Below are 26,058 nucleotides of genomic sequence, written 5' to 3'. Positions count from 1 at the left end.
ATCCGTCGATATTTTTTCAATTAATGAGGGCTATGTACTTCAGTTTATTAAAAAACTGAAGAATACTCGCTCTTTGGGACCTGATTATGTTCCTACATTTTTTTTAAAGGGTTGTATTGACTTCGTTAAAGGCCCGCTTTCATATATATTTAATCTCGCAATGGAGACAGGTATCTTCCCGGAAACGTGGAAGATGTCGAAGGTTACTCCAATCCATAAGAGTGGTACAGAGTCATCAGTGGAGAATTACAGGCCGGTAGCTGTTCTCTCTGCACCAGCAAAAGTTCTTGAGATGATTATGCACAACATGATTTATCCAAAAATTGAGTCATTCATAATAAATGAACAGCATGGATTTAGAGCAGGCCGATCAACGGAAACTAACCTGATGGTATTTACCGATTATGTGTCATCGGCTCTGGATAGAGGCCACCAGGTTGACTGTTCTTACAATGACTTCTCGAAAGCATTTGACAAGGTCGATCATGACATCCTGATGGAAAAACTCCAACTTATTGGATTGTCGGATCGATTTTTGAAACTATTCGGGAGTTATTTTAGGAACCGTCAACAATACGTATCGTACGGCCTTTATCAGTCACAGACCTTTTACACATTTTCTGGTGTCCCCCAGGGCTCAAACTTAGGGCCGTTGCTGTTCACGATTTTTATAAATGACATAGCATTGGTAATAAAAAATGCTATGTTTTTGTTGTTCGCTGATGACTTGAAACTCTTTTTGGAAGTTGTCACCTTGGACGATTGTCGTCAGCTCCAACTTGATATAGATAATGTATTAAATTGGGGCAGGCGTAACAAACTAGAATTCAATATTGATAAATGCAATCTTTTATCGTTTACCAGAGCCTCAAAAGTGTTGTTTTTCCAATACTCGATGCATGGCAGAGTTCTGTCACGAATATCATCTGTAAGGGATCTTGGCATTACGTTTGAGAGTAAACTGACATTTATTAGCCATATAGTTACCATTTGTAACAAAGCGCTTAAAATGTTGGGCTTCGTCATGCGTACTTCCCGGGTCTTTTCAGATGTTACGGTATTAAAACTTTTATTTAATTCTTTAGTTCGAAGCAGACTTGAGAGTGGGTCTATTGTTTGGGCACCGCACCAGTTGAAGTATGGCCTTATGGTGGAGAGGGTACAGAAGAAATTCTTGAGACTCCTTTACTTGAGGTTGTATGGATACTATCCGTGGCTTTATCCAACTGACTTTCTCTTAGGCATGCTTACATACTGCAGTCTGCAATTTAGAAGAAATCTTTATTTAGCTACGTATTTTTTTCGACTTATACAAGGTATAAATGAGAACTCTGCCATTCTGGGCAGTGTTGACCTGTGTGTCCCTGATAACTATCTTAGAAATAGAGACCACCAGTTGTTTATTCTCCCAAGGTGCAGAACCAACCTGCCACTGGTAATGCCAATTGGGAGAGTGATAACTATGTTCAACGAAATTGCTTCGGGTGTTGATATATTCCACCTACGTGAGAATGAGTTTAGGTGGATGTTGTTTTATAAAATCTTAAAATAGGGTCTGCTTAGCTCATCCGGTGTACTTCCTTGTACCTATCTAATTCATCTACTGATATATCTCTTTTTTTATGTAATACTGTTATATTTATATATCTTTGTTTCTAAATGTCATGTTGTGAACGTCTTAAACTTATAATTTGTAATGTCCACAATATGTTAAAAAATAAATGAATTGAATTGAATTGAATTGAATAAATGAATTGAATTGAATGTGGTAAATAGACGGATAAACTTGTATTAAATAGTATTTCCAGTACCCTAAACCTGAAAGGCGCATCACATATGACAGAAGATTTTGACGTATGATAGGCAACGACAACAAACTTAGAATAATCATAGACAATATATGACAAAATACAAATATTTAATAATTATTAATAATTATACATGTTTCATACGCTGTCATTCGAAACGATAAGGTGGATAATAACTACTTATAATTTTGTTTATTGGTTGTCTTATTATTAAACGTACTTAAAATTAGGATTTTTAAAGTAACTAGCGTTGGATATAAAGCTTGCTCGTCATAAATTAATACATAACGAAACATTCATGAACGCACGAGGTCTAAAGATACAGTGAAAGCCATCAATAATTTGTAAGATAAATAACAATAAATAGTATAATATTATTATATTGTGACATTGGAGTGATGAAAACAGTTTTTGGTGACAGCTATGACTGTTGCGAATGGCTTTGCAAAGTATATTTTGACGACGCACCAATAAAAATATATACAGGTGCTTTCCAAATTGAAGCAAGAAGATGTTGATTATCATTAATTAGTATAATGCCAGCGCTCCATTGGCGAGCCAAAAGTCCGACGACAATAAGTCTTCAGATTTTTCTACGTTCTGCTACTGGCCAACAGACGTTCAACGAAACGAGTATATAATTAATTTGACGAGTAAAACAGTCGACTTTGACAGCATAGATAATATACGTATATCTGACAGTTAAATCGTTATGGCGTTAAATGATACCGACGTTTTATGTTTTTTGGGTTATTGGGTGGCAGATAATGTAATAACGAAGCAAAGGGTACACGAATACTGGGTGAAACATTGGATAAGGAAACGAACGACATTATCCCACACAAATTTAATACGAGAATTGCGTTTGCAACCGAGCGATTTCCGCAATTATTTGCGAATGTCGGAGGATGTATACACAGAACTGTATAATTTGGTCTCCCCATTTATTAAAAAAAAAATACTATGATGAGGGAAGCTATTTCTCCTCATGATAGATTATGTGCAACCCTGCGATTTTTGGCTGCCGGCGGAACATTCACTGACTTGCATTATAGAACTGCGATTGGAAGACAAACTCTGGGCAAGATAATTCCCGAAACTTGCCAAGTCATCATTGACGTTTTGAAAGGAGAATATTTCAAGGTGTGTATTATATTATACGTCATCTAATAAAGTTGGGCAAATTTACAAATATATCATTAACAAGTAGACATTGGTTGGTCTTATAAAGTGAACGTTTAGTGGATTGTTATACCTATATAAATCATAGACGGCAACATCATAAGAATGGCAGACAAGATGCATTTGAGATAGGTATATATATAGTCACAAATAAGGCCATCGTTGACATGCTAAATATTCAATAGACCATTAGAATGCTGTACCTAGCCAGGACTCTCCATATAGGCTGTAAGCAAGCTGCTTAATTATTCCTGTTGAATGTATTGTAATACTAGTCATATTCTTCGAAAAGCAAGCATGGAATTAGATTTCTAAATGAGGCCACATAATAATATAGGTTTGCTAACATAGCTCAAATACTTACCATTTGTTGTATCGCTTAAGCTAAGGTTTATAGGCATAAAAACAAACAAAAAAACAAATATTTTTACAAGATATTTATTCATACAAAAAACATTAATTTATTATACCGGCTTTTGTACATTTTTGCTTAATATACGATAAACTGGTTGAGTATGAACAGTAGTTGCTGGCATTATTTTGTCACTTTGTCCCATAAAGGCAAATTCATGCATCAGCTTCTCGGCCAGCAATCTTTGTCCCTGTGACATCGATCGTAGTTTCATGGCCATCATTTTGCCAAAAACATCAAATTCATCTTCAGTCTTGCTTAGTTTGTCGGTGATTAATTCTAACACTTTGTTGGCGCTATCATTCGATTTTTTTCGTTTGAACGATGGGGGTTCTGGTGCTCTATTGAGATTCGACCTTGGAGTAGTCGACAACGTGGATGTTGAAGGCGAATATTCTATCTGTAAATAAAATGTTGATTATTTTTTGTTGCAGTTCCCTGATACGCACGAAGAAATGGAGACGATTGCAGAAGAATTTAATAGTAAATGGCAATTTCCAAATTGCCTGGGCGCAGTTGATGGGAAACACATTGCAATCGTGCCACCTGTTCATTGTGTAGAGTGATGAAGATTTGGCCACGAGACTCCTGACATGTCACTACAATAGGAATCTGAAAACAAAGAAAATAAATTGTGTTCAGATGACAATAATAGCCTGTTAAATTCAATTCAAGAAAGCCCAGTGTTTGTTCGCAAAACGTGTACAAAATAAATCAAAAATGTGTCATTAATTGAGTCAGCATTCATGGTAATATTCTATTGAACAAATTGATTATATATAATTCTAAAAATTGGTTTATTGGTTAATAGCAATTTCAGTTGTCACACCATTATCAAGACTGCATCGATAAACGTTTTATCTCTGCTTTAGTACGTTACTATAGAAAGAAAGAGGATATCGAGGGAACACAGAATTAATAGAAACTGAAATATGTAACAGGTGTGGAGTAACAGGCAACCGATCTCGAGTGTGGAAGAATAAGAGATAAACTTAAACTTGTGTCAAGAATACATCATTTTACACTTGTTCTTTATTCTGACAACTGCTCTCGGTTTATGCACTAACGCTCACTCTAAATTGGTAAGGTTGTATCTAAGGTTGCAACACACACTATTGCACGTTTATAATGTGTGTTTCATTTTCGTAAGACCCTGCTTCAAAATGTAGTTTATTGGGGTATAGCTTATCTATATCTATTTATTAATCTGTTCTGTGAGGATATCCCTTCTTGTTCACTCGAGTAATTATTTCAGAAATAGTACCTTAATAATAGGTAAGTATTTTTGTAAACTGTTTTGACATAATTAATTTAACTTTAAAGGTTATTAAATTTGAATATGCGAGTAACTTAACCCTTTCCCTTCCCAAGTAGTTTCTGGTATTTATTTTAGCCCTCATGAAAAGAAAGGTTGCTCATCACTAGTGTAAAGGATAAAAAGATAATTTTAAAATCGTCAATGTTACAGAAAATAATTGCTTACAGTTGTTGATCCACACTTAATCGCCCGGGAAATCCTTGGCAGGATATTGTCGACTCTCAGCGGACAGCAGAATGTACGATCTTCAGTAGTTAAGGCTAATTGAATAAAAAGTGCCCAAGTTCCATCTCTGTCCATATCGGTAGCTCCCAAACTTTTGTAGAATGATGTAATTGGTCTTCCCAAGTTACTGTAAAAATTATCAATGATCACAAACTGATTCGCATTAAAAATGAAAACAATATGCCAAATAGGTATAAAACAGGTAGGCTAGTCTTGATAATGGTGTTATGTACAGTACGAGCAGATTTCGAGAAGGCATTTGATAGTCCACATTGTGATTTAAGGTGCCCTCTGACCTCTTCGGAATCACGTCAGGGTCAAGCAAGGCCATGTACTTTAGTCCTTTCTTTTTATATCTTGATGGACTTCATAATGCATAAGACGATTCACCCCGAAAGTGGGATGACTACATCTATCTCGGACAACAAACTGTCAATTGATGGCGGTAAGTATGACAAGATTGCTTACAGAACCAAACTGGCATAGAGTGCATTTGGGCACCTGAATAGTATCTTCAAAAGTGCCTTCAAAGTGTGTCTTAAGGGTAAAATGTTCAACCAATGTGTGCTATCAATACTCACGTATGCATGTAAAACATGGACTCTTAATATAAAAGAAATCCAAAAATCACAAGTGACGCAACATGCCATGGAAAAGTGCATGTTGGGCATAACACAGAAAGATCAGAAAATAAACAACAAATGGATGAGAAAGCAGACATTAGTAAAGGGGCCCGTAAACGAGCCACTTTTTACGGCAATTGTGTCGCCGTTAATAGTTCCCCAAAACATGACAAGAGTAGTCTACGTTCCCGAAACTTTACATCTATTGCCCATGCTCTCTGGCAATATGGTTGGTCGATATATGTAATATCGAATGTAATCGAAAATATGGCAATAATTGCTAGATAAATCTATTTCATTCTCGCTCTGCTCCATATGGGTCTCTGTTTGACCACACCCCGAGCAAAAATAAAAACATTAGTGACAACTGATACAACAATACATTGTTATAATTTTTCGCCGTGTCGTTATTAATATTATTATGGTGTTATTTTATTACTAATCGTCAATTCACACTACGTACAATGAATAAATGAACAAACCACAGGGTATTGAAGCTTATTAACGAGATTTATTTACGTCTTGAACTATGGAACGTGGAAGCCAAACTATATAATAATCAAAATATGAAAAGGCCAATTATCAAAGCTGCACAAACGTCTGGATCTGGAACAATATGAGCAATCGAAGAGTTGAACACCCTGAATAAATACATTTAACTCTGTGTATGAATCTCCAGTTGGCAAAAATCGAAGAGTGACTGGCAGTATAATAGTAACCAGTGTTGCTTTCTTCATAACTGTATCTACTTTCTTTTTCTTCGCACTAATTGTATTTAACAAATACCTCCTAAAAGTCAATTTTTGTCATTCTTGTAAAGATTTTAAATAAATAATTATCAATAACTAAATTCTGGTTTATATTACTTATTGTTTCACGTTTGTTTAAGTAGGACCCGATCCAAATCCTTATTTTATTTTTGATTTGTTAATGTGATTATTTAGGCGAGATATGGTGCAGAAACTTCATTGCTGGCCATTGTTGTCACGTGTACGCACAAAATACATCAGCCTCACTTGTCCGACACTGATGGTGGGTCATACATTGCCCAGCAACTGGGCAATAGTTACACCATTTTTTTGGCAATTGTACTGGCAATATAGAATTTTTGATGCTCGTTTACGGGCCCTTTTAGCGATGCAATGTAGGATGCGAGTGGATAACTGCTGGACAAAAATGTCATCATACAATGGTACCCAAGGTGCACTGAAAGTCCACAGGTACGCCCTAAAACCCGACTGAGTGAACAACCTCATAAAGTTCATTGGATGTACAGGCAGCGAAGAACTAAGAACCGAGAAGATTGGAGGGAGCTAGAGGAGGCCTTCATCTAACAGTAGATCAATCCTGGCTGATAATAAGAATGATGATGATGATTACTGTAGTAAAATTCAGTTATTAAAAAAAGTTATACCCTTTGTCTTTGTTTGAAATTTCGATCCTTTGTTTTAGTCCATCTTCAGACATCCTAAAAACTTCGGTAGAATTCAATGGTATGGCAAGAGGTAAAACCTGAAATTCAAAATAACAAGGTTTGCGTAATGTATTTTAATAATATTTTTAATATAGATACCTACTCTCTCTACCTCTGTAGTGGTGGAGAAAGGGCGTCTGGCGCCCTGCCCTCTCTTGCTTGGTGTGGTGTAATGAAATGGATGATGGCGTTTGATGGTGTATGGATACTTAGGGGATAAAGAAGAACATCGTATTGTTATATGCAGAATGACGTGATATTTATTGCAAGATAATAATATATTTTACATTATGAATGTACGTTATATGATTACGAAGATTTACGGCCGAGTTCCAAGCAGCCGCGAAAAACTGTTATTGGTTTGGAATACGGGCGAATTCCAGACAAGCGTTGGTGATTTTTAAGGTTCTGTTGGTCTTCTGTAAGTGGCACAAATCTAAAATTAGACACTGAGCGTCTCGCTGCATCAGCGGCAAAAAATGCATTTGTGGCGTGAGACAAAATTTTAATATTTCTTAACATAGAAAAATACACTTATAATTAACTATTTTTATTATTCAATGGAATAATTCACAAGATTTAAGAATGTACCATTCTAATTATTGAACGTACATAATTTTGAAAACACTTTTGAGAAATTATATTATAATCAATATATCCAGCACCTACATGTCTCGAGTTTCGCGCCCTATACAAAATACAAAAGCCAATCGCCAATAGTAACTTAATTTGGATAGCGTTTCAGAGAGTATTAAGAGCCGTTTGTTAAAATTTGCCGCAATGAATTATGACGCCTATAGCATAATAGTCTATGTGCATGGGAGCGAAACCCGAGAGATGCAGGTTTGATGAATAGATGAATTATGTATGTTCAATATATTTATAGATTGAAAATTGCTATGTATCGCAATCAACGATGGTCATATTTCTATGAGTCGACCCGATAATGGTCAATACTGTCAGTACATATTGAATTTCCTTGAAGTTCTAAATAGATAATATAATTCTCACCAGTAAATCCAAGTCTGTTTGATTGATGCAAATGTATTTGCTCGAGAGGCGTAGAATATTGATATTTTCTTTCATATTGTAGGAAATGCTTAACATGGAAACCTGTGGACATAAAAAATACAGTGAATTTACAACAATATGATCTGGTTAACACTCATCAAATCATAATGATACTCAGCTGGACGTATCATGCATAAATGGATTGATCAACATATTATACAAAAACAAAGTCTTTCATGCGAAATAAATAACGAAATTTAAACACCCAAAATATACATTTTCTTTTATAAAACTGTAGAATCAATTACTAATAGGTCGATTTCACATATATAATGGCAGGTTGGAAAATTTTTATCTCTGAAAAAACAATTTATAGTCCATCCCAATTTATTATTGCCGTCAATAATTAATTCTCTGTTCACCCAAATGAATTTTTCACCTGATACGTATCACATGATACGTATCATACGGTGTCCAATTTTATTAGATTCAATATGAACATTAATTCAATTTTCATAGCTGATTTTGGCAAAATTCATGAATTCAAGAATGAAAACCAAACGTAACCTAACGAATAATCCGGTATATCTGCCATTTTCAAAATTTGTTTGCTGTTGGCTTCCTGTAAAATGTAAACCGAAAAGAACCGTGTTTTGTTTAGACATAAATTTTATGTCAGTACTATACGACCCAAAGAGGTTGGACGGTCTTTAATATACGGCCATATATTTCCGATACAACATTTCACGGTGAAGTGTGATACAGCGAACTGCATACGTACAAGTTTCCGGACACACTATTCCCCACTACTATCATGCTTATTTTGTTCTTTAGAGATCATGGAATGTGACTTGATTATGGGTTGTATTATTTTCAAACAGAATACGTAAAATGCTTACACTGTTTCTACAATTGACTGGAATTGTTGTACATTTATTGATCTGAACGTGACCTTCGGGTATTGATTCGTAATGCCCTAGTTCGTCGCTGGTAATTGACAACGGACCAGACAAGAAATAATCTGTTCCCGAGTGGATTCCAAAAAAGAATGGTTCCTGAAGAAAAAAAATATTTAATATTATATACAGAGAACACAAAAATAATGGAAAGTGGGTTACATTTTGAGTGAGGTTTGTATTAACGGATTTTGTTTTTTTTTTTACGAGAAATGTATGTCAGCCACTAGCTCAACCTATTAGGTCCATACTATGACTCATACACAAATTGTAAAACAAAATGTGTACTTGCCAGACCCAGGATTCGAACCTGGGACCCACGACGCTATAGGCCGACGTTTAAGCCGGGCGGCCATCAACTTGAACACATGTTAAAGAATATTGACTGTAGAAAGGAAAAAGGATGAAACCCTCAGTTTTTTCAAAATAGGTTTAATTGTTTAATAATATTGTACACAACGTACTACTCGTTGTATCCAAAGGATGTAAGCTGCAAATGCTTATTTATTATCTAAATTTAGCTGGCAATTTCAAAGAAAGAAGAAGGAAGTGAAGTGGGAAAAACGACGTTTTTCTATTTTTTCCATTTTTATTCATTTCCATTAACCATTTTTCTTTAAGGGGCCGCTGAAGAGCTCGACATTCAAATATAATTCAGTATGAAAAGGACCTCGGCGTCGTAACTACGTTAATTTAAATCGATCTTTTCGCAAAAATCACTAATCATCGGAGATTTTATTTCAAGAAACATTATTATTATTACTGATATTGTCTGCCGCGCGGAGCATTATTATTAAGCCGATCAGAAAACAGGGCTGTCAAAATAATATTAAGCATTAATATTTTTAAAATGTTAATTTCATCATAGTTTTTAATCAAACCTGTGCAAGTACGTACTGATAACTTGGGTGGATTTTGTAGCAAACATACTATTGATATATATACGGGTATATTAGTATTATAACCCAATTCAAATTGAACATAGGTTGATACTCAAATACTATTATAGTATGTTTATGATTTCAAGAAAATAATACGATGGTATAATTAATCCATATCAATTATTTGAAAACATTACATTCGCACTTTGCAAAGATAACATCAAAATGTGTATATACTTATCTAAATGACGAATGACATGCATGAGTGAGCACGGCTGAAAGCTTGGAAATGTGTTTTTTTCTATTTCAAAATCTTTTAATTGTGTATTATTTTATAATAAATTCAATGCCAACTTCATATAACTAATAAAAAATACTGTTTGTTTCTACGAATAAAAAAAGACAGGAAGGAAGATGTGTACAAATCACGACAATGCGTGATACACAAACATAAAATACACAAAATTACAAACACATTCGAAGTTTGCCGCACACGTACAGACCACGTGATATTTGTTTACGCAAAATCGTCGCTTTTCAAAATGGCGAATTTGATTGCCAGATTTTACTGTGATGAATCAGTATGTTCCTTCTTGTCTTTTTTTATTCGTAGGTTTGTTTACTATGTACACCGAGAAATTTCCATTTATAAAATCGGAAACGAATTTTAAAGAAGAGTTTTGGAATAGGTATAATGCAACCAAAACTGGAAAAAATTCTATCATGGGTGTTGACTTCCTGAATTAGTTAACCCCAGGTCCATGCCACTACGTGAACCACAGTGGATATTAAGCCATTTCCACACTGGCAACAAGTTGCTGGCAACCTCATTAAATTTTACGATACTTTACGATAATCATCATAATTATCGTAAAATCTAACGAGGTTGCCAGCAACTTAACTTGTTGCCAGTGTGGACCCGGCATTAGATGCACAAAACTTAAATAATACATATTATAAATAAAAATTTAAAATTATAATTATTTATGATTTACGTCTTCGACAGCCCTGATGAAATAAATGTGAAATATGAGTCTGATCAGTCATAGAGCAAATTTATTGACACAAACAACTTTCACACGACCTTTTTATATTAACTAGTAGACCAGATATTATGGACCACATGTTAAAAAATCATATTTTCAATTCTCAAGGCCAATTCTGTAGAACGTCCTCTTAATTAACTCAATAATTAATATCAGATTGAGGATATAAAAACCAAATTATTAATTATGATGTACTTCACGGTTATGTCTATTTTATATTTTAACTTTGACAGAAAACCATAACAAAAATGTTTTTGTGCCTCCTGTATAATTTGATTTCTGTGAATTATGTCCTTTTCCATTTTTACAGTCGAATGTTATGTTCAATAGTTACGTTTGTGTCATAATATGCATTAAAGTTTTTTGACTATTATCTAGTATGGCTTGGATTAGGCAGGGTATAATTGAATTTTAAAAACTAATAACACTATCTACACATTGTTGTCTTAGTTCAATGAAAACAAATACGTATGAAAGTGTTTGTGAACCATGTACAATCCTAAGAAGATCATATTATATGGGCCTCCACAGAGTGGAGCCTGACAAAGTTTAGTGTGCACTATTTATGTCGGATCTTAACAGCCTACCTCCATTGATAAGTAGGTTGTTTGACCCATGAAAAACACAAAAATTGATAGTAATGACGTAGTGCCCACTTTAAGAATCGCTAGTTCAAATAATTAAACAAAAGTAGTTGATAACATCGCTTGTAAAGATTTGTAATGTACAGGTCTTAATAAACGTACAATTTTTCCTTAGCGTAATAAACGTGCTTGTTGAGTGAACACGGAAGTTTGTGTCCATATTTACCTTCTCCATTGTAGATGGCGGAGTCATGACAGTTTGATGCTGCAAGATACTCAGTCGTTGCCCACTCGGCCCGTGCAGACTGATAGGTGATCCTACACAATTACCCAGAATGGCCCAAGGAGCCATGTCAACTGTTATTGTGGCAACCGAGGTAACAGGGTGTAGGTACCGAATCTGAAAAGTAACGCAACAAATAATAATTACATTTAATCACACTACGTTCGGTACAACTGTGAGAAATATCAATCATGTAAAAAGGGTTACATGAAATTTGTACGTATGCAGTTCTTCGTGGGACACTTATTCGTGTGCCGCAGTACGTGAAACATGAGTTCGTGCAACATTTAATAAAATGACGAGTTCTTCGTTGAACATTTCACCGTGGAATACATTTCACCGTGGAATACGTATTCTACAACATGTGGCGCTAGTTTGCTCTTCCAATTAGATTCAATACGAATTTTATGAGATGTCTTTATTGGTTTCAAATAATTTAATGTTGAAACTACATAAATAATATACCTATACGATGTGATTGTATTTATAATCTACTTACCTACCTATTTTTTAATGTGTGTTCCTTGTATTACGATGGTTTTATTACGTATTTTTAAGTGTTTTATTTAGACATTAATATTGTAAGTTACCGAAATAGCAATATTTTGTTAAATATTATAAATAAATAATATTATATTTATAATTTCCTGTGTAATATTAGTATTAGCTAGTATTAGTATATTAGTAAGTAATATTGCACTTTAATGGTATAAATTATCAACAGCTATTGGTGGTAATTGGTAAAATATTATATTAGGAGATTATCTTTATTATTGGAATATTATGGTTTCAAATGTTTTATTCAGATTCTCTTATTGTATTAATATGTATATTTATATTTGTATATAAAACCAGATCAATTGTTTCTTATACCTACACACAAATTTTGCGTGTGGACAATGGACTAGTTGATTTTAAACCTTTAGTAAGTAGGCATTATTGAAAATACAAAGATGGCAATACCTACCAACTTTAACTTTTACTATAGATAAATGCTGTTATTTAATTCATTTAGGATATTAATGATTTTTATAGATAAGTACGTCGTAGCGTAAAGACCCAATGGGTTGGGCGAATGGCTAACAAGTGACAACATTCTTTGTAAAAAGTTTATTTATTAATATAATTTCCATTCAATGGAGCCCAATGTATTGCGCTTTGGAGCAAAAATGTTAATTATTTAGCTGGCTCCAGTACAAGCGATTGTTTAATACCGTTCAGACTTGTTAATTGATAATTTTACAATAATGATGCACTATAGATTTTTTTGTTGTTTTTAATACAAGTAAATAATTTGGACAAGACTAAAAAATAAAGCAATTTTTGAAAAATTTTAAGAACTTCTCAAAACTTAACTTAGCAATATTCGAAGACACTAAACGGGCTTAGTATTTCTTGCGTTGCTGGCTTCAAATTCTTGGTCGATGGTGACTGGCTTTCGCATATCTTATTACTCAGTTTTGTGGTATGACATATAGATATTTAAAATGCATTATTATGCAACTGTAAAAAAAATAACTTATAACGTAAGTGTATTAAACAATACATATTATTATTTATAAATCATGTATGTGTGAATACTTAGTAAACAGAATACAGTAAATTCCTAGCTAAATAATTAACATGTTTGTAGTTTTAATTTCGGTTAACCTACAATATTCATGTCAAAATATAACACTTAGAAGTACGTAATAAAACCATCGTAATACATACAAGGGACACACAGCAGACAATTAATTGGTAGGTAAGTATATTATAAATACAATTATATCATATAGGTACCTATATTATTTATATGTAGTTTTGTATTGTAGTATTCAAAATGAATTAAATAACACCATTTATCTATATAGGTAGGTATATTTATTTATAAACCCTAACTCCGGATATTAGGTATATTACAAAGGCCAAATGTTTCTTTGTGCACACAATAATAATAGAAGAAACCTACACAATAAACTGACATAATTTCTATACAAAATCATTACCATCTGGATACGTCTTTTGTATTTTTTATGAAATGCAGTCTCCAAAATACCACCACCAAAATACAACGGATTTGTAATTGATTTATTTCGAAACACTACATTTTAGTTATTGATTTTTTAATTATATTTAGGACATGTTGGTAGGTACTGCGTACTTTATATATAAAGATCAATATTATCCTAAATGAATTAAATAATAACTGCATTTATCTACACTTACCTATACCTCGGTAAAAACATTTATTTTTAAAATTAAAGTAGGTATTGCTATCTTTGTATTTTCAATAATACCTACTTACAATAAGTTTTAATTCAATTAGTCCACTGTCCGCACGCAAAATTATGTGTAGGAGAACATTTGATTTCTTTTTTTATACTTATACCTAGGAGAACATTTTTCATATAATATCTATATTTTTTATTCAAAAACATTTGAAACCATTGTGTGTTAATACAGCGGGTACCCAATGGGTTGGGCGAATGGCTAACAAGTGACAACCATTCTTCGCAAAAAGTTTATTTATTAATATAATTTCCATTCAGTGGAGCCCAATGTGTTTCGCTGTGGAGCAAAAATGTTAATTATTTAGCTAGGTACCTACAGTATTCTGTTTACTAAATATTCACACATACATAATTTATAAATAATAATATGTATTGCTTAATACACTTACGTTATAGGTTATTTTTTTTACAGTTGCATAATAGTGCATTTTAAATATCTATATGTCATACCACAGAACTGAGTAATAAGATATGCGAAAGCCAGTCACCATCGACCAAGAATTTGAAGCCAGCAACGCAAGAAATACTAAGCCCGTTTAGTGTCTTCGAATATTGCCAATATTGAATGCGCGTTTCGTTTATGTTAGAAACTTTAATGCATATTATGATACATAATGTAAATATTGAAAATAACATATTCTTTATCACATGGTTGTTGACTATACTACTACTACTACTATGACTTTTAGATATACCTACCTAATATAATGTTTTCCTAATTCCCACCAATAAATAGCTGGCACTACATAGTATTACTAATAAAAATCATCAATTATCTATACTTATTATATATTACACAAAGAATTATAAATCTGGATCTATGTTAAAGAAGTGCCTATGTCAAAATTGTCTAATATGTACTAAGTTAAGTGTTGAAAAGTTCTTAAAAATTTTCAAAAATTGCTTTATTTTTTAGTCTTGTCCAAATTATTTACTTGTATTAAAAACAACAAAAAAATCTATAGTGCATCATTATTGTAAAATTATCAATTAACAAGTCTGAACGGTATTAAACAATCGCTTGTACTGGAGCCAGCTAAATAATTAACATTTTTGCTCCAAAGCGCAATACATTGGGCTCCATTGAATGGAAATTATATTAATAAATAAACTTTTTACAAAGAATGTTGTCACTTGTTAGCCATTCGCCCAACCCATTGGGTCTTTACGCTACGACGTACTTATCTATAAAAATCATTAATATCCTAAATGAATTAAATAACAGCATTTATCTATAGTAAAAGTTAAAGTAGGTAGGTATTGCCATCTTTGTATTTTCAATAATGCCTACTTACTAAAGGTTTAAAATCAACTAGTCCATTGTCCACACGCAAAATTTGTGTGTAGGTATAAGAAACAATTGATCTGGTTTTATATACAAATATAAATATACATATTAATACAATAAGAGAATCTGAATAAAACATTTGAAACCATAATATTCCAATAATAAAGATAATCTCCTAATATAATATTTTACCAATTACCACCAATAGCTGTTGATAATTTATACCATTAAAGTGCAATATTACTTACTAATATACTAATACTAGCTAATACTAATATTACACAGGAAATTATAAATATAATATTATTTATTTATAATATTTAACAAAATATTGCTATTTCGGTAACTTACAATATTAATGTCTAAATAAAACACTTAAAAATATGTAATAAAACCATCGTAATACAAGGAACACACATTAAAAAATAGGTAGGTAAGTAGATTATAAATACAATCACATCGTATAGGTATATTATTTATGTAGTTTCAACATTAAATTATTTGTAACCAATAAAGACATCTCATAAAATTCGTATTGAATCTAATTGGAAGAGCAAACTAGCGCCACATGTTGTAGAATACGTATTCCACGGTGAAATGTATTCCACGGTGAAATGTTCAACGAAGAACTCGTCATTTGATTAAATGTTGCACGAACTCATGTTTCACGTACTGCGGCACACGAATAAGTGTTCTACGTTGAACTGTTTACGTACAAATTTCCGGATACGTGTAAAAAGACTGTACCAAAAAGTGAGAAGTAGAAAAACTCGAAGGGCATATATATCAATGTACAGTTCACTCTCAGTAATCCGTCGCTCTTTTATCCAAAAACTACCATAATCCGCTATTATTTTCACTAGTTGAAAGCACAAAATCAAGCTCTATAATTCGCCGGTATTCGTATATCAAATTCAGTAGTCCGCGATGTAATAGGTAGACGCCGCAGATGAGAGGGGCTTATTTTGGAAACTTCTCCCTCCTAAAACGTAAGTTCATCGCGAAGAAAGTAATGCACCAGGGAGGAAAGTGCTTAAGGACCAATTATGCCGTACTCCAATGCAACCGGGACACACAAGCTGAAGCTTTTGGTCATAGGGAAACCTAGGAATCTTAGACCATTCAAGAATATGTGTCTCATTGAACAACTGGTTGTGTCAAGTGATTTACTTAGTTAGTAGTTACAAAAAAAAACTTAGTTTATAAATATGTATAATTTAATACATACTTGATTTCGATGATAAATAAAACAGTAAGTTGCTAGTACAAATTTCTCAATAAAAATTATTTTTGCAAAATACCCGTTTTAATTTCTACCATATTTTGTATGTATGCACTATAATCCGCCGCTTTCACTAATTGGACACTGGTTTTTGTGATGGTGGATTACTGAGAGAGTACTGTATTCATTATTTTTAAATTTGTCTAAAGAATTTATTTAATTTAAATAATTACTTTAATACCGTGTAATCATCAATATGTTTTAACATAATTTACAATAATTGCTTTATTTATTTGTACATATAATAATAATAAATATCTCTATAAAACTGCAAGGTGTTCAGATGGATAAAATAAATAAGTTAATTTAATCATGTAATTAAGTAGGTATACAGTAGAACCTTGTTAATACGAATTCCACGGCAGCGAAAATTGAAAAAAAAATCGAATTAAGAAATTTGAAATGTATGGGGGGGAAACATTAAAATTTAAAAAAAAAATATTTTTTTTTTACTTTCATTAATTTTGTTTCGATCATAGATGTACCTACCAATTAGCTAGAATTATGGAAAAATATGTAATATTTTTTATTTTTCCAATTTGTCAGCATTGGTTCTCTAGTAAAACTATGTGAAAATCCAATAAACAATCAACAATTAAATACCTACGGCCCTGAAACATGTGAGTTATTGTTTATCTTTTGAGTGGAGTTTTGAGCAGTTGTGCTTCTGATGACATACCACTGTGTGTGAATGGGTCATAAAATGTCACGATTATTTTTATTACTTCATAAACTAAGTAATTTTTGATGTTTTAAGAAAAGGCTGTCACAATTTTCAATGACTGGCTCATGAAATGTACTTTATTACGATTTATTGAATATTTTTATATGCCAGGACTCTGAAATCATTTCGAATTACGAAATTCTAATTAGAGGTATGGTTTCATATGAAAATAATGTTCAAGGGACTTTTTTTTCGCGAAAATTTCGAATCAGTGTTCTTACTAACGAGGTTTTACTGTATTATGTCAATGATAAAAATATCGGACGGGTATTTTTGACATGTTAACGATATGGGGGTGGTCTCTATGAACATTGAAGGTAGAGCCGCAAGTGTATATCGCTTTAGGAAAGAAAGATACCACTCACCGTTGTTTCAGTGGCCAATTGGTGATGACTCGGGACCCACTGAATGTCGTCATCACTGGATATGTAAGGCCAATCATTTGCTCCACCAGTCAGTTTGCTACTTACAGAAGAAATAAAATTATAATATCATTTTATTTTAGTGCCCAGTAACAATTATTGTTACTATTTTCGATATTGTCAATTGACTCTTCTAATAACATAATTATTGTTAAAATAAATCTAATCAAAATACCTCATGGCCATGTCTTTTAAGATTGATTCGATACTGCAATTTTCTTTTTCAGGAGTTGCTGTTAGATTAACGAGGCCACAGTGCAGTGGCATTTCTTCCTCTTGGATCCTTTCAGCATTCCTGCAAACGGGGAGATAATATTTGTGCTTACAAATATGAACAGGGAAGTGCCACCACAAAGTATAATATATAAAGATGATGCTGTTTATATGTCAGCTGTGATCCTAAAACCTAGAGTCAGACTGAATATTTTCATTACTGTGGAAACTGAGAGGAGATATCATATCAATAAATCTAAATTTTTGCCATCCTAATAGCTATCACCCCTTGATTAATCGGTGGGTTGATTAATGCAGATACCTCCCGACCATGTCCGATCCTAATAGGATCATATGGGCCTCCACGGAGTGGATTTTTGTATTAACAGAATTACGAGAAATGGATGTCAGCCACTTGCTCTACCTATTAGGTCCATACTCTGACTCATACACAAATTGAAAACAAAATATGTGTATTTGTCAGACCCAGGATTCGAACCTGGGACCCATGACACTATAGGCCGACGCTTAAGTCGCGCGGCCATCATGGGCACAGATACTGTATATCCAATTTTTACAAAATTGAGTTACGAGGGGAGTTCCATAAGTTCACGGAATGGTGGTGAAAGCAACAAGTATTGGGGTTAAAATTTTATTGTTAGGTAATCCTTAGTAGGTATACTTGTTTAGGTATCAAGTTGATTGTTCTATTAAATCGCTTCCAATATTCAAAAGAACAAATGCAAGTCAATGATAATTTAAAAAATGTCAATTATAGAGCTCTGTCCAGTAATTAAATTCCTCACAAAACAAGAAAAAAGTGAGGAAACCATCAAAAATGAAATGAAATTGGTTTATGGCACTCTTTGTTGTGGTAAAACTATGATTTACAAATGGTCACGTATATTTAAAAAAGGTAGAGGGTTATTAAAAGATGATGACTGTTGTGAAAGGCCAAGTGACGTCACTACACGTAAAATGGTATTAAAAATCGAAGATACCCTTATGGAAAATGGTCAGCTAAAACTAATCAAAATTGCGGAAAGGTTCAATCTATCCAAAACAACAATTTTCGCAATTATCCACAAAAACCATGGGGTGTCAAAGATAAGCGCAAGATGGATGCCACGAATGGTTATGCCGCATCAAAAAAGTTACTATGTGAAATGTTCTACACAGTTTTTACACTTTATAACCCTGAGTTAAAACAGGATTCCATACAGTGGCATAAAAATGGTGGTTCAGCCCCGAAGAAGTTTTAGATCGTACCATCGGCTGGGAAGGTGATGGCAACAGTATTTTGGGATGCACAAGGAATCCTAAAAATAGATTATAAACAGAAAGGCACCAACATCACGGGACAGTACAACGCTATTATTCGAAGTCGCTTAATAGAATCTATTAAAGTAAAAAGGAGGGGTAAAAAAACAAAAGGCGTGACCTTACTTCATGACAACGCATCTATTCAAAAGGCTCAAATTGCAATGGCTGCTATGAAAAAATGTGACTTCCAGGAATTGCCTCATCCACCTTAAAGTCCTGATCTGGCACTTAGTAATTATTACTTTTTTCGAAATTTGAAGAAAGACTTACGTGGAAAACATTTTGATGATGATGAGTCCCTACAGGTAGCCGTAGACGAGCATTTTGAAGGCAAACTGGAAAATTATTTTTATGAAGGTTTAGAAAAATTAATCGATAGATTTAAGAAATGCATTCATGTCCGAAGAGATTATATTGAAAAATAAAAATATAAAACATACATATTATAATTTTTTCTTTCTGTCCCATTCAGCGAACTTATGTAACCCACCTCGTACTATACACAAAACACCCATCTAAATATTGAATGTTCAAATGGGATATTTGAGAAGATATTCCCTTATTCAAATATATAATATGCCTATTTTATCTTGATATGAATCTTCAAAGTTGATTCTTTAAAAACATATAAAAACTGAATATACAACATCTGTGCACTGAATTTTTATCTCAATGAGCCTTTGGCAAATAAATTTCAAAGCATATCATAGGTTAGCCTGCCACAAGTTAATCTGCAATGCAAAATGATCAACAACTAATTTAATCGTTAGTCATTCTTAGAAACCCCGTTTTCAGCTTCACTTTTGTACATAAAGCTCTGCATAGAAAAAGGTATTTCTTCGAATGAAAATCTTTCATTTTTCATGTGCGACTTTATGTAACAGAGAAACCATGTACCGTTTCTTTAAAACCATCACCAGTAATAGGACTCCAGTTGCATAACTTTGGCAAAATAGAATTTGCGGTAGATGTGACATAAGAATTACTTACGCATTGGCAAAGGTAAGTTTGTGATGACTCTTTGAAGTTCCAGGGCAGTCCAAGACTTGAGAAGATCCCTTTCCCGGCACAAAATACTGCGTGACACAATCAAACTCCGTAGTCTGAACTTCTATCTGAAATGTAATACACAACTCAGTCATGCATATAAAGATTAAAGCAAATAGAACTAATATTTATTTGTCAAAGTCCATTGGAAAAAAAAGTACCTGCCATTCTGTTTTTGGCTATAGACATGCTCCTGGTGAAAATAAGATTGGGAGCCCCTGTCAATGCTATAATAAGTAAATAACCAATACTTTGTCATAGTAAAAGATGGGAAAATATTAAAATGTTTTATCTTACTTGAGTATTAACTGGCAGGTGAGACCTGATATGGTATAATGGACTGATGATGATGAGGGTCCTTCCATATTTATTATCCAATACTACACGGCACCAAACAGAGACAAATTTTGTGTCGGTGGGAACTGTTGGAAGATATAAAATAAAGTTCTACACACTGAATAATATTTTGAACTTCCAAAATAAAGAAAGAAAAATATGACAGATGTATGATAGCATTATAAGAGACTGTATTTGTTATCTAATTTAAAGACCTGTCAACAACGTAAGCAGTCAAATTCAATCCAGCAGGTAGAAATCGATATTACGTATGTCAAGCTTCAGGTAGTAGAATTTATTGAATTGAAATATGTAGAAGTCAAATATTTCTTAAATTATTAATCACAGAAATAAGTATCATATCGACGGCTTAATCTGTAAACCAGCCAACTGCACTTTTAACCAAAATGAGATTTTGATTATTTTTGACATTTTGATATAAAGCATGTTTTCTATGCTCACACAAAATTTCAAACTCGTAAGCCTATAAATAGATGCGTTATCGTTCTTCACACAAAACAGCCCACTACATTTACCAAATTTCGAATATCGTAAATGAACTCCATTCTTTATATAATTTTTTTTTATATTTATAAAAGGGAAGCTAAAATAGTGTATTAATTTATAGTGCAGCTTATTTGTATTTTTGAAATTATTAAATTCTGCTCGATAGTTTTTTCTGCTTCCTGAACAATTTGCCCAAATGGAGTTAGCCGGTTTGTAGATTAAGCAGTCGATATGTATTCTTATTGCCCCAAAAATGAATGTACTTGAATGTGCCAGGAATAAGGAATAATTGTTGACTTTTCGCCTACATCATTGGATCCATGTATTGGATTAAACACAAACTGATAACACGAGAATTGCCAGACGCGGACTTCGAAACCACACCCACGTCTTCAGAAACAGACACTTTGACGTTATTTCACTGCATAATATAACAATCACACCAATGATATCGCCAAGTAACATTACCGTATTTCACACGTCAACATTTTAATTAAATTTCAATTAAGTTAACTATAATGAATAAATTTTTGTAACAGAAAGAAATAAAATGGAGTCATAGCAGAAAATGGGTGCTACTTTGTACAAAATTAGTTAAGTCTTGCATCTTCTTCCGTCATACAAAAATTCAGATGTACAAGACGATGATCCGATAACTACTGACCTACAGTCAATATTTTTGGTGTTGGCGCTCGATATATTCGAGAGGAAGATGCTATGCAGGATATACGGGGCCTATAGTAGGAGAAGAATAGTGTGTTAGGCATAACCTGAAGATCCACAACCTCTTCCAAGAAGAATCTCCACATTCGTAAAACTTAGCGGGCAATGTAGCAAGAATGGACAGTGCTCAATTGCCGACAGGAATTCTGAGGGTCAATTGGCAGGGCTAGACTCCGATGGTTTCAAGAAAGATACTAGACACCTGGGGGATACTGGCCCAGATTAGGGAAGATGGAGGAAGTTCTTGGGGGAGGCTAGGGGTCGCCCTGGGTTATTGGGCCAGTTATGATGATGATAGAATAAAGAAAAATATTTTTTGTTTATTACCTTTAACCATCCATGCCAACTGAGCTGATTTACATTCCTTTATCGGGATACGACCAGACCATCCAGTGTTCGATTTGTTTATGCAAATTCTGAACATATAAAAAATATGAATTAAATATTGAATGTATGTACACGCATTATATTTGCACTGGGGGTTGCAATCCCACTCGATTTCTAGATCGCAATTTCAGAATTAGTTTATATAAAGAAAAAAATTTTCTAAACAAAATTAATATAACAGAAATTGCGTAGAAAAAGATTAAAGTTATAATTCAATATGTCCATATTTCAAAATATGTTCTACTAGCCGCAGATTTTTAATGACATACATTGACTGTAGAGATAACTTCTTACTAAAATCGCTGTAATATCGATAATCTGTGGTTTAGTATTTCATAATTATTCAAACAGATATAATTGTGTGTTTAATTTTTTAGATTATGCAAATCAATCGACAGTGTTTTTTTTGAGTTGAATTTGAGTTTAAAGTTGGCCGAGATAACTCGCGAAATTTGTATGTGCGACTTGTCAATGACGGCCTCATAGAGTGAGAAAACTCGCTGAAGGCATAGAACCGGTTCAGCTACGAACTCTCAGCTGAGACTTATTTAGCTGTACATTTATATAATATTAATGATCATAAAAACAGCAAAAAAATACATATTATGTATTCATAATAGGTAGGTACATAATAATATTGGATACACAGAAACGCTTTGATATTTGGTTGAGCTATAAATATCTCAAGAATAAGTGGTAATATTGTCAAGTTAGCTATAGGTACTTTAAGAGACAGTTCCAATTAATCTCTTTTTAAAACTTTATATCAATGGTTCCCATTGGGTTATGAGTTATCTGGTGATTGCATTATGTAGAGAAGGAATAATTGATGTGTCAGATACAGTATTATTCTCAAAAAACAGTTACTTAGCTGTAGTATTGAGGAGACAAACTATAATCATAAGAGAAGTATTTTTTAAATGAACACAACTTCAAAATTAATATAATAATAGGCATGGGGTGAGCCATAATCTGGTCAAGCAGAGATCACCATTACTCTGACCATGCAGGCTATCTCTGACAATGATTATTGTTTTATGGGGCAGAATTGTTAGCTACCTACCCAACCTAACTTCTATGTCAGAATTTAGAGTCGGTGTCAGTGTCGGATGAAATGTTTGCTAACTGGTAACAGGGATATTTAAGTAATTAAAGGAATTTACCTGAACATCATATCTGGTAGTACATCAACAAACAGTGAAGGTGATCTCATATCTTTTTCAATGTGATATCTTTTCCCAAAATCGTTGGAATCCCTGTTTTCCAAAATCTGTCAATGGACATTAAAAATAACATTTAAAAATAAATACAATGCGGCCATACACAGTTTGGTACATAATTCCAGTATAGCCTATATCTAAGAGTAATACTTTGCATATTGACATTTGGTCATGTAAATATGACATGTTACCGCCAAATTATTATTGTATGATTTCCGCAAACAATAATAATAATAAATATCTCTATGAATGAAGGTTACCTACCAAATTTTACAACACAGTGAGTGACAGCGTTACCAACTGTACTATAATAATAGTATTTGTACTATAATTTTGGTCCGCGTACTATGTACGATATAAAACAGATATAGTACGCCCAAAATACTATAATTTTGAATATCGGAAAAAATATGTAAAAAGTACTAAAATTTCGATATTTCCGTTCGACAAATTGGTGCAAAGTACTATAATTTCGCAATATAAGAAGATTTGAAGAACTTGGAAAAAAAATTCATGAAAAACGTAAAAAAATCCCTTGACTTAGTTTAAAATGAAATTTATTGAATTCTTCGGGAAGCATTTTTGGTCGGAAGAGGTACCTAAATAAAAAGGGGTCTCGAAGTTTCTCAAATTCTCCGTTATTTTTTTTCTGAGAAACAAAAAACATAGTAAGTATACATTTTCAACAGATGACAACGTGTACTATATTTTTTCCCCAAATACTATAATTTTGGAGGCTCTGTACTATAATTCCACTTTGAAAAGATGGCAACACTGGTGAGTGACAAAGTAGCAACACATTGATTAAAGCTGGAGTTGAGAAACGCAAGTGACAGCTGTCAGAATAGTTTGGTGTATTATGTACAGATTTTGGGATAGTTTTATTAAAAATTGTTTGAATTTCGATTGATATTCAGGGTAATTTTATCTCATACACGAATGAATAAAATACGAGGGGAGTTCCATAAGTTCGCGGAATGGTGGTGAAAATAGCAAGTTTTTAGGTTAAAATTATTTTTATATTAGGTAATCCTTTTTAGGTATACTCAAGTAAAAAAAGGCAATTTCTAGTTGATTGTTCTATTTAATCGCTTCCAATTTTCAAAAGAACAAACCGAGGGCATACTGACAGAAAGCATTAACTCATTAAAACAAGTTCTGAGATAATGGCAAAAGCGAATTCGAAGCGTTCTCCCACGTAGACTTTTTTATGATTTAAAAACATTTTTTCTACATTGTAAAGATTAACCTTTATGGCAAACACAATATACAACATGTTACAAGTCCTGTATTTTGTATACGCAGAACGCATTAGGTCATTATCATGCTTTCTATCAGAATAAAAAAATAACAATATGATTTAATAATGTTTCTATTTTCTCACCATTATATCCTATGCCTTTGTGCGTTTTACCAGGAGATAGAGTTGTAAAATTGTATATATATTTTCGCATTTAAAACAGAAAAACAGCAAAAACTGAAATAATGCGTTCTGTCAGTATATCCTCGAAATGCAAGTCTATTATAATTTAAAAAATGTCAAATATTGAGCTCCGTGTAGTTATTAAATTCCTCACAAAACAGGGAAAAAGTGTGGAAATCATCCAAAATGAAATAAAATTGGTTTATGGCACTCTTTGTTGTGGTAAAACAATGATTTACAAATGGTCACGTTTATTTAAACAAAGTAGAGAGTCATTAGTAGATTCTGACCGTTGTGGAAGGCCAAAAGACGTCACTACACGCAAAATGATAAGATACCCTTATGGAAAATGGTCTGCTAAAACTAATCGAAATCGCAAAAAGGTTCAATTTATCCAAAACAAAAATTTCCAAAATTATACACGAAAATCTTGGGATGTCAAAGGTAAGCGCAAGATGGGTGCCGCGAATGCTTATCTACATCAAAAAAGTTACTAAAGTTTTTAAAGCTGTTTGGCGTCAATCAAGAAGAACTAATCAACAGATTTGTTACGGGACATGAAACGTGAGTTCATCATTATGACCCTGAGTTAAAAGGAGTCCATGCAGTGGCATAAAAAGGGTGGTTCAGCCTCCAAGAAGTTCAAGGTCGTACCATCGGCTGGGAAGGTGATGGCAACAGTGTTTCGGGATTCACAAGGAATCCTAATAATAGATTATAATCAAAAATGCACGAACATCAAAGGACAGTACTACTTTATTGTTTTAAGTCGCTTAAAAGAATCTATTAATGTAAAAAGGAGGGGTAAAAACGTGTTCTTAATTCATTACAACGCACCTGTTCACAAGGCTCAAATCTAGCACCTAGTGATTATTACCTGTTTTCTAATTTGAACAAAGACTTACGTGGAAAACATTTTGATGGCGATGTAGTCCCTACAGGTAGCCGTAAACGAGCATTTTTAAGGTAAATCGGAAAATTATTTTTATGAAGGTTTAGAAAAATTAATCGATAGATTTAAGAAGTGGATTCATGTCCGAGGAGACTATATTAAAAAAGAAAAATATAAAACATATATACATTCTTT

General features: G+C 33.1%; 1 protein-coding gene across 2 annotated transcripts in view; it reads right to left on the bottom strand.

Annotated features, from left to right (window-relative positions):
• Window positions 1–3,419: 3,419 nt before the first annotated feature.
• The window catches only part of LOC147079855 (intermembrane lipid transfer protein VPS13B-like), a 109,402-nt gene continuing 86,763 nt past the window's right edge, over window positions 3,420–26,058 (bottom strand). Inside the window, exons 1-13 of one of the 2 annotated variants that reach the window (XM_085945114.1) lie at window positions 23,813–23,857; window positions 23,492–23,598; window positions 22,269–22,357; window positions 20,673–20,797; window positions 20,319–20,443; window positions 17,968–18,087; window positions 17,736–17,832; window positions 11,747–11,920; window positions 8,953–9,108; window positions 8,054–8,155; window positions 6,983–7,080; window positions 4,886–5,072; window positions 3,420–4,014 (exon numbers count right to left, since the gene is read on the bottom strand). In XM_085945114.1, the coding sequence (XP_085801240.1) occupies window positions 3,880–4,014; window positions 4,886–5,072; window positions 6,983–7,080; window positions 8,054–8,155; window positions 8,953–9,108; window positions 11,747–11,920; window positions 17,736–17,832; window positions 17,968–18,087; window positions 20,319–20,443; window positions 20,673–20,797; window positions 22,269–22,357; window positions 23,492–23,541 (1,458 nt within the window). In that variant the 5' untranslated portion in view covers window positions 23,542–23,598; window positions 23,813–23,857 and the 3' untranslated portion in view covers window positions 3,420–3,879. Of the gene's footprint in view, window positions 4,015–4,885; window positions 5,073–6,982; window positions 7,081–8,053; window positions 8,156–8,952; window positions 9,109–11,746; window positions 11,921–17,735; window positions 17,833–17,967; window positions 18,088–20,318; window positions 20,444–20,672; window positions 20,798–22,268; window positions 22,358–23,491; window positions 23,599–23,812; window positions 23,858–26,058 lie in introns of those variants that run through there. The other variant, XM_085945106.1, reaches the window with a different exon arrangement.

Source organism: Rhyacophila brunnea, unplaced genomic scaffold (genome assembly GCF_057557595.1).
Source record: "Rhyacophila brunnea isolate RB1 unplaced genomic scaffold, BYU_Rbru_1.0 scaffold_1, whole genome shotgun sequence".
Classification (NCBI taxonomy): Eukaryota; Metazoa; Arthropoda; class Insecta; order Trichoptera; family Rhyacophilidae; genus Rhyacophila; species Rhyacophila brunnea.
Note: the sequence above shows the minus strand (reverse complement) of the source record. Positions and strands in the feature narration are given on the sequence as shown.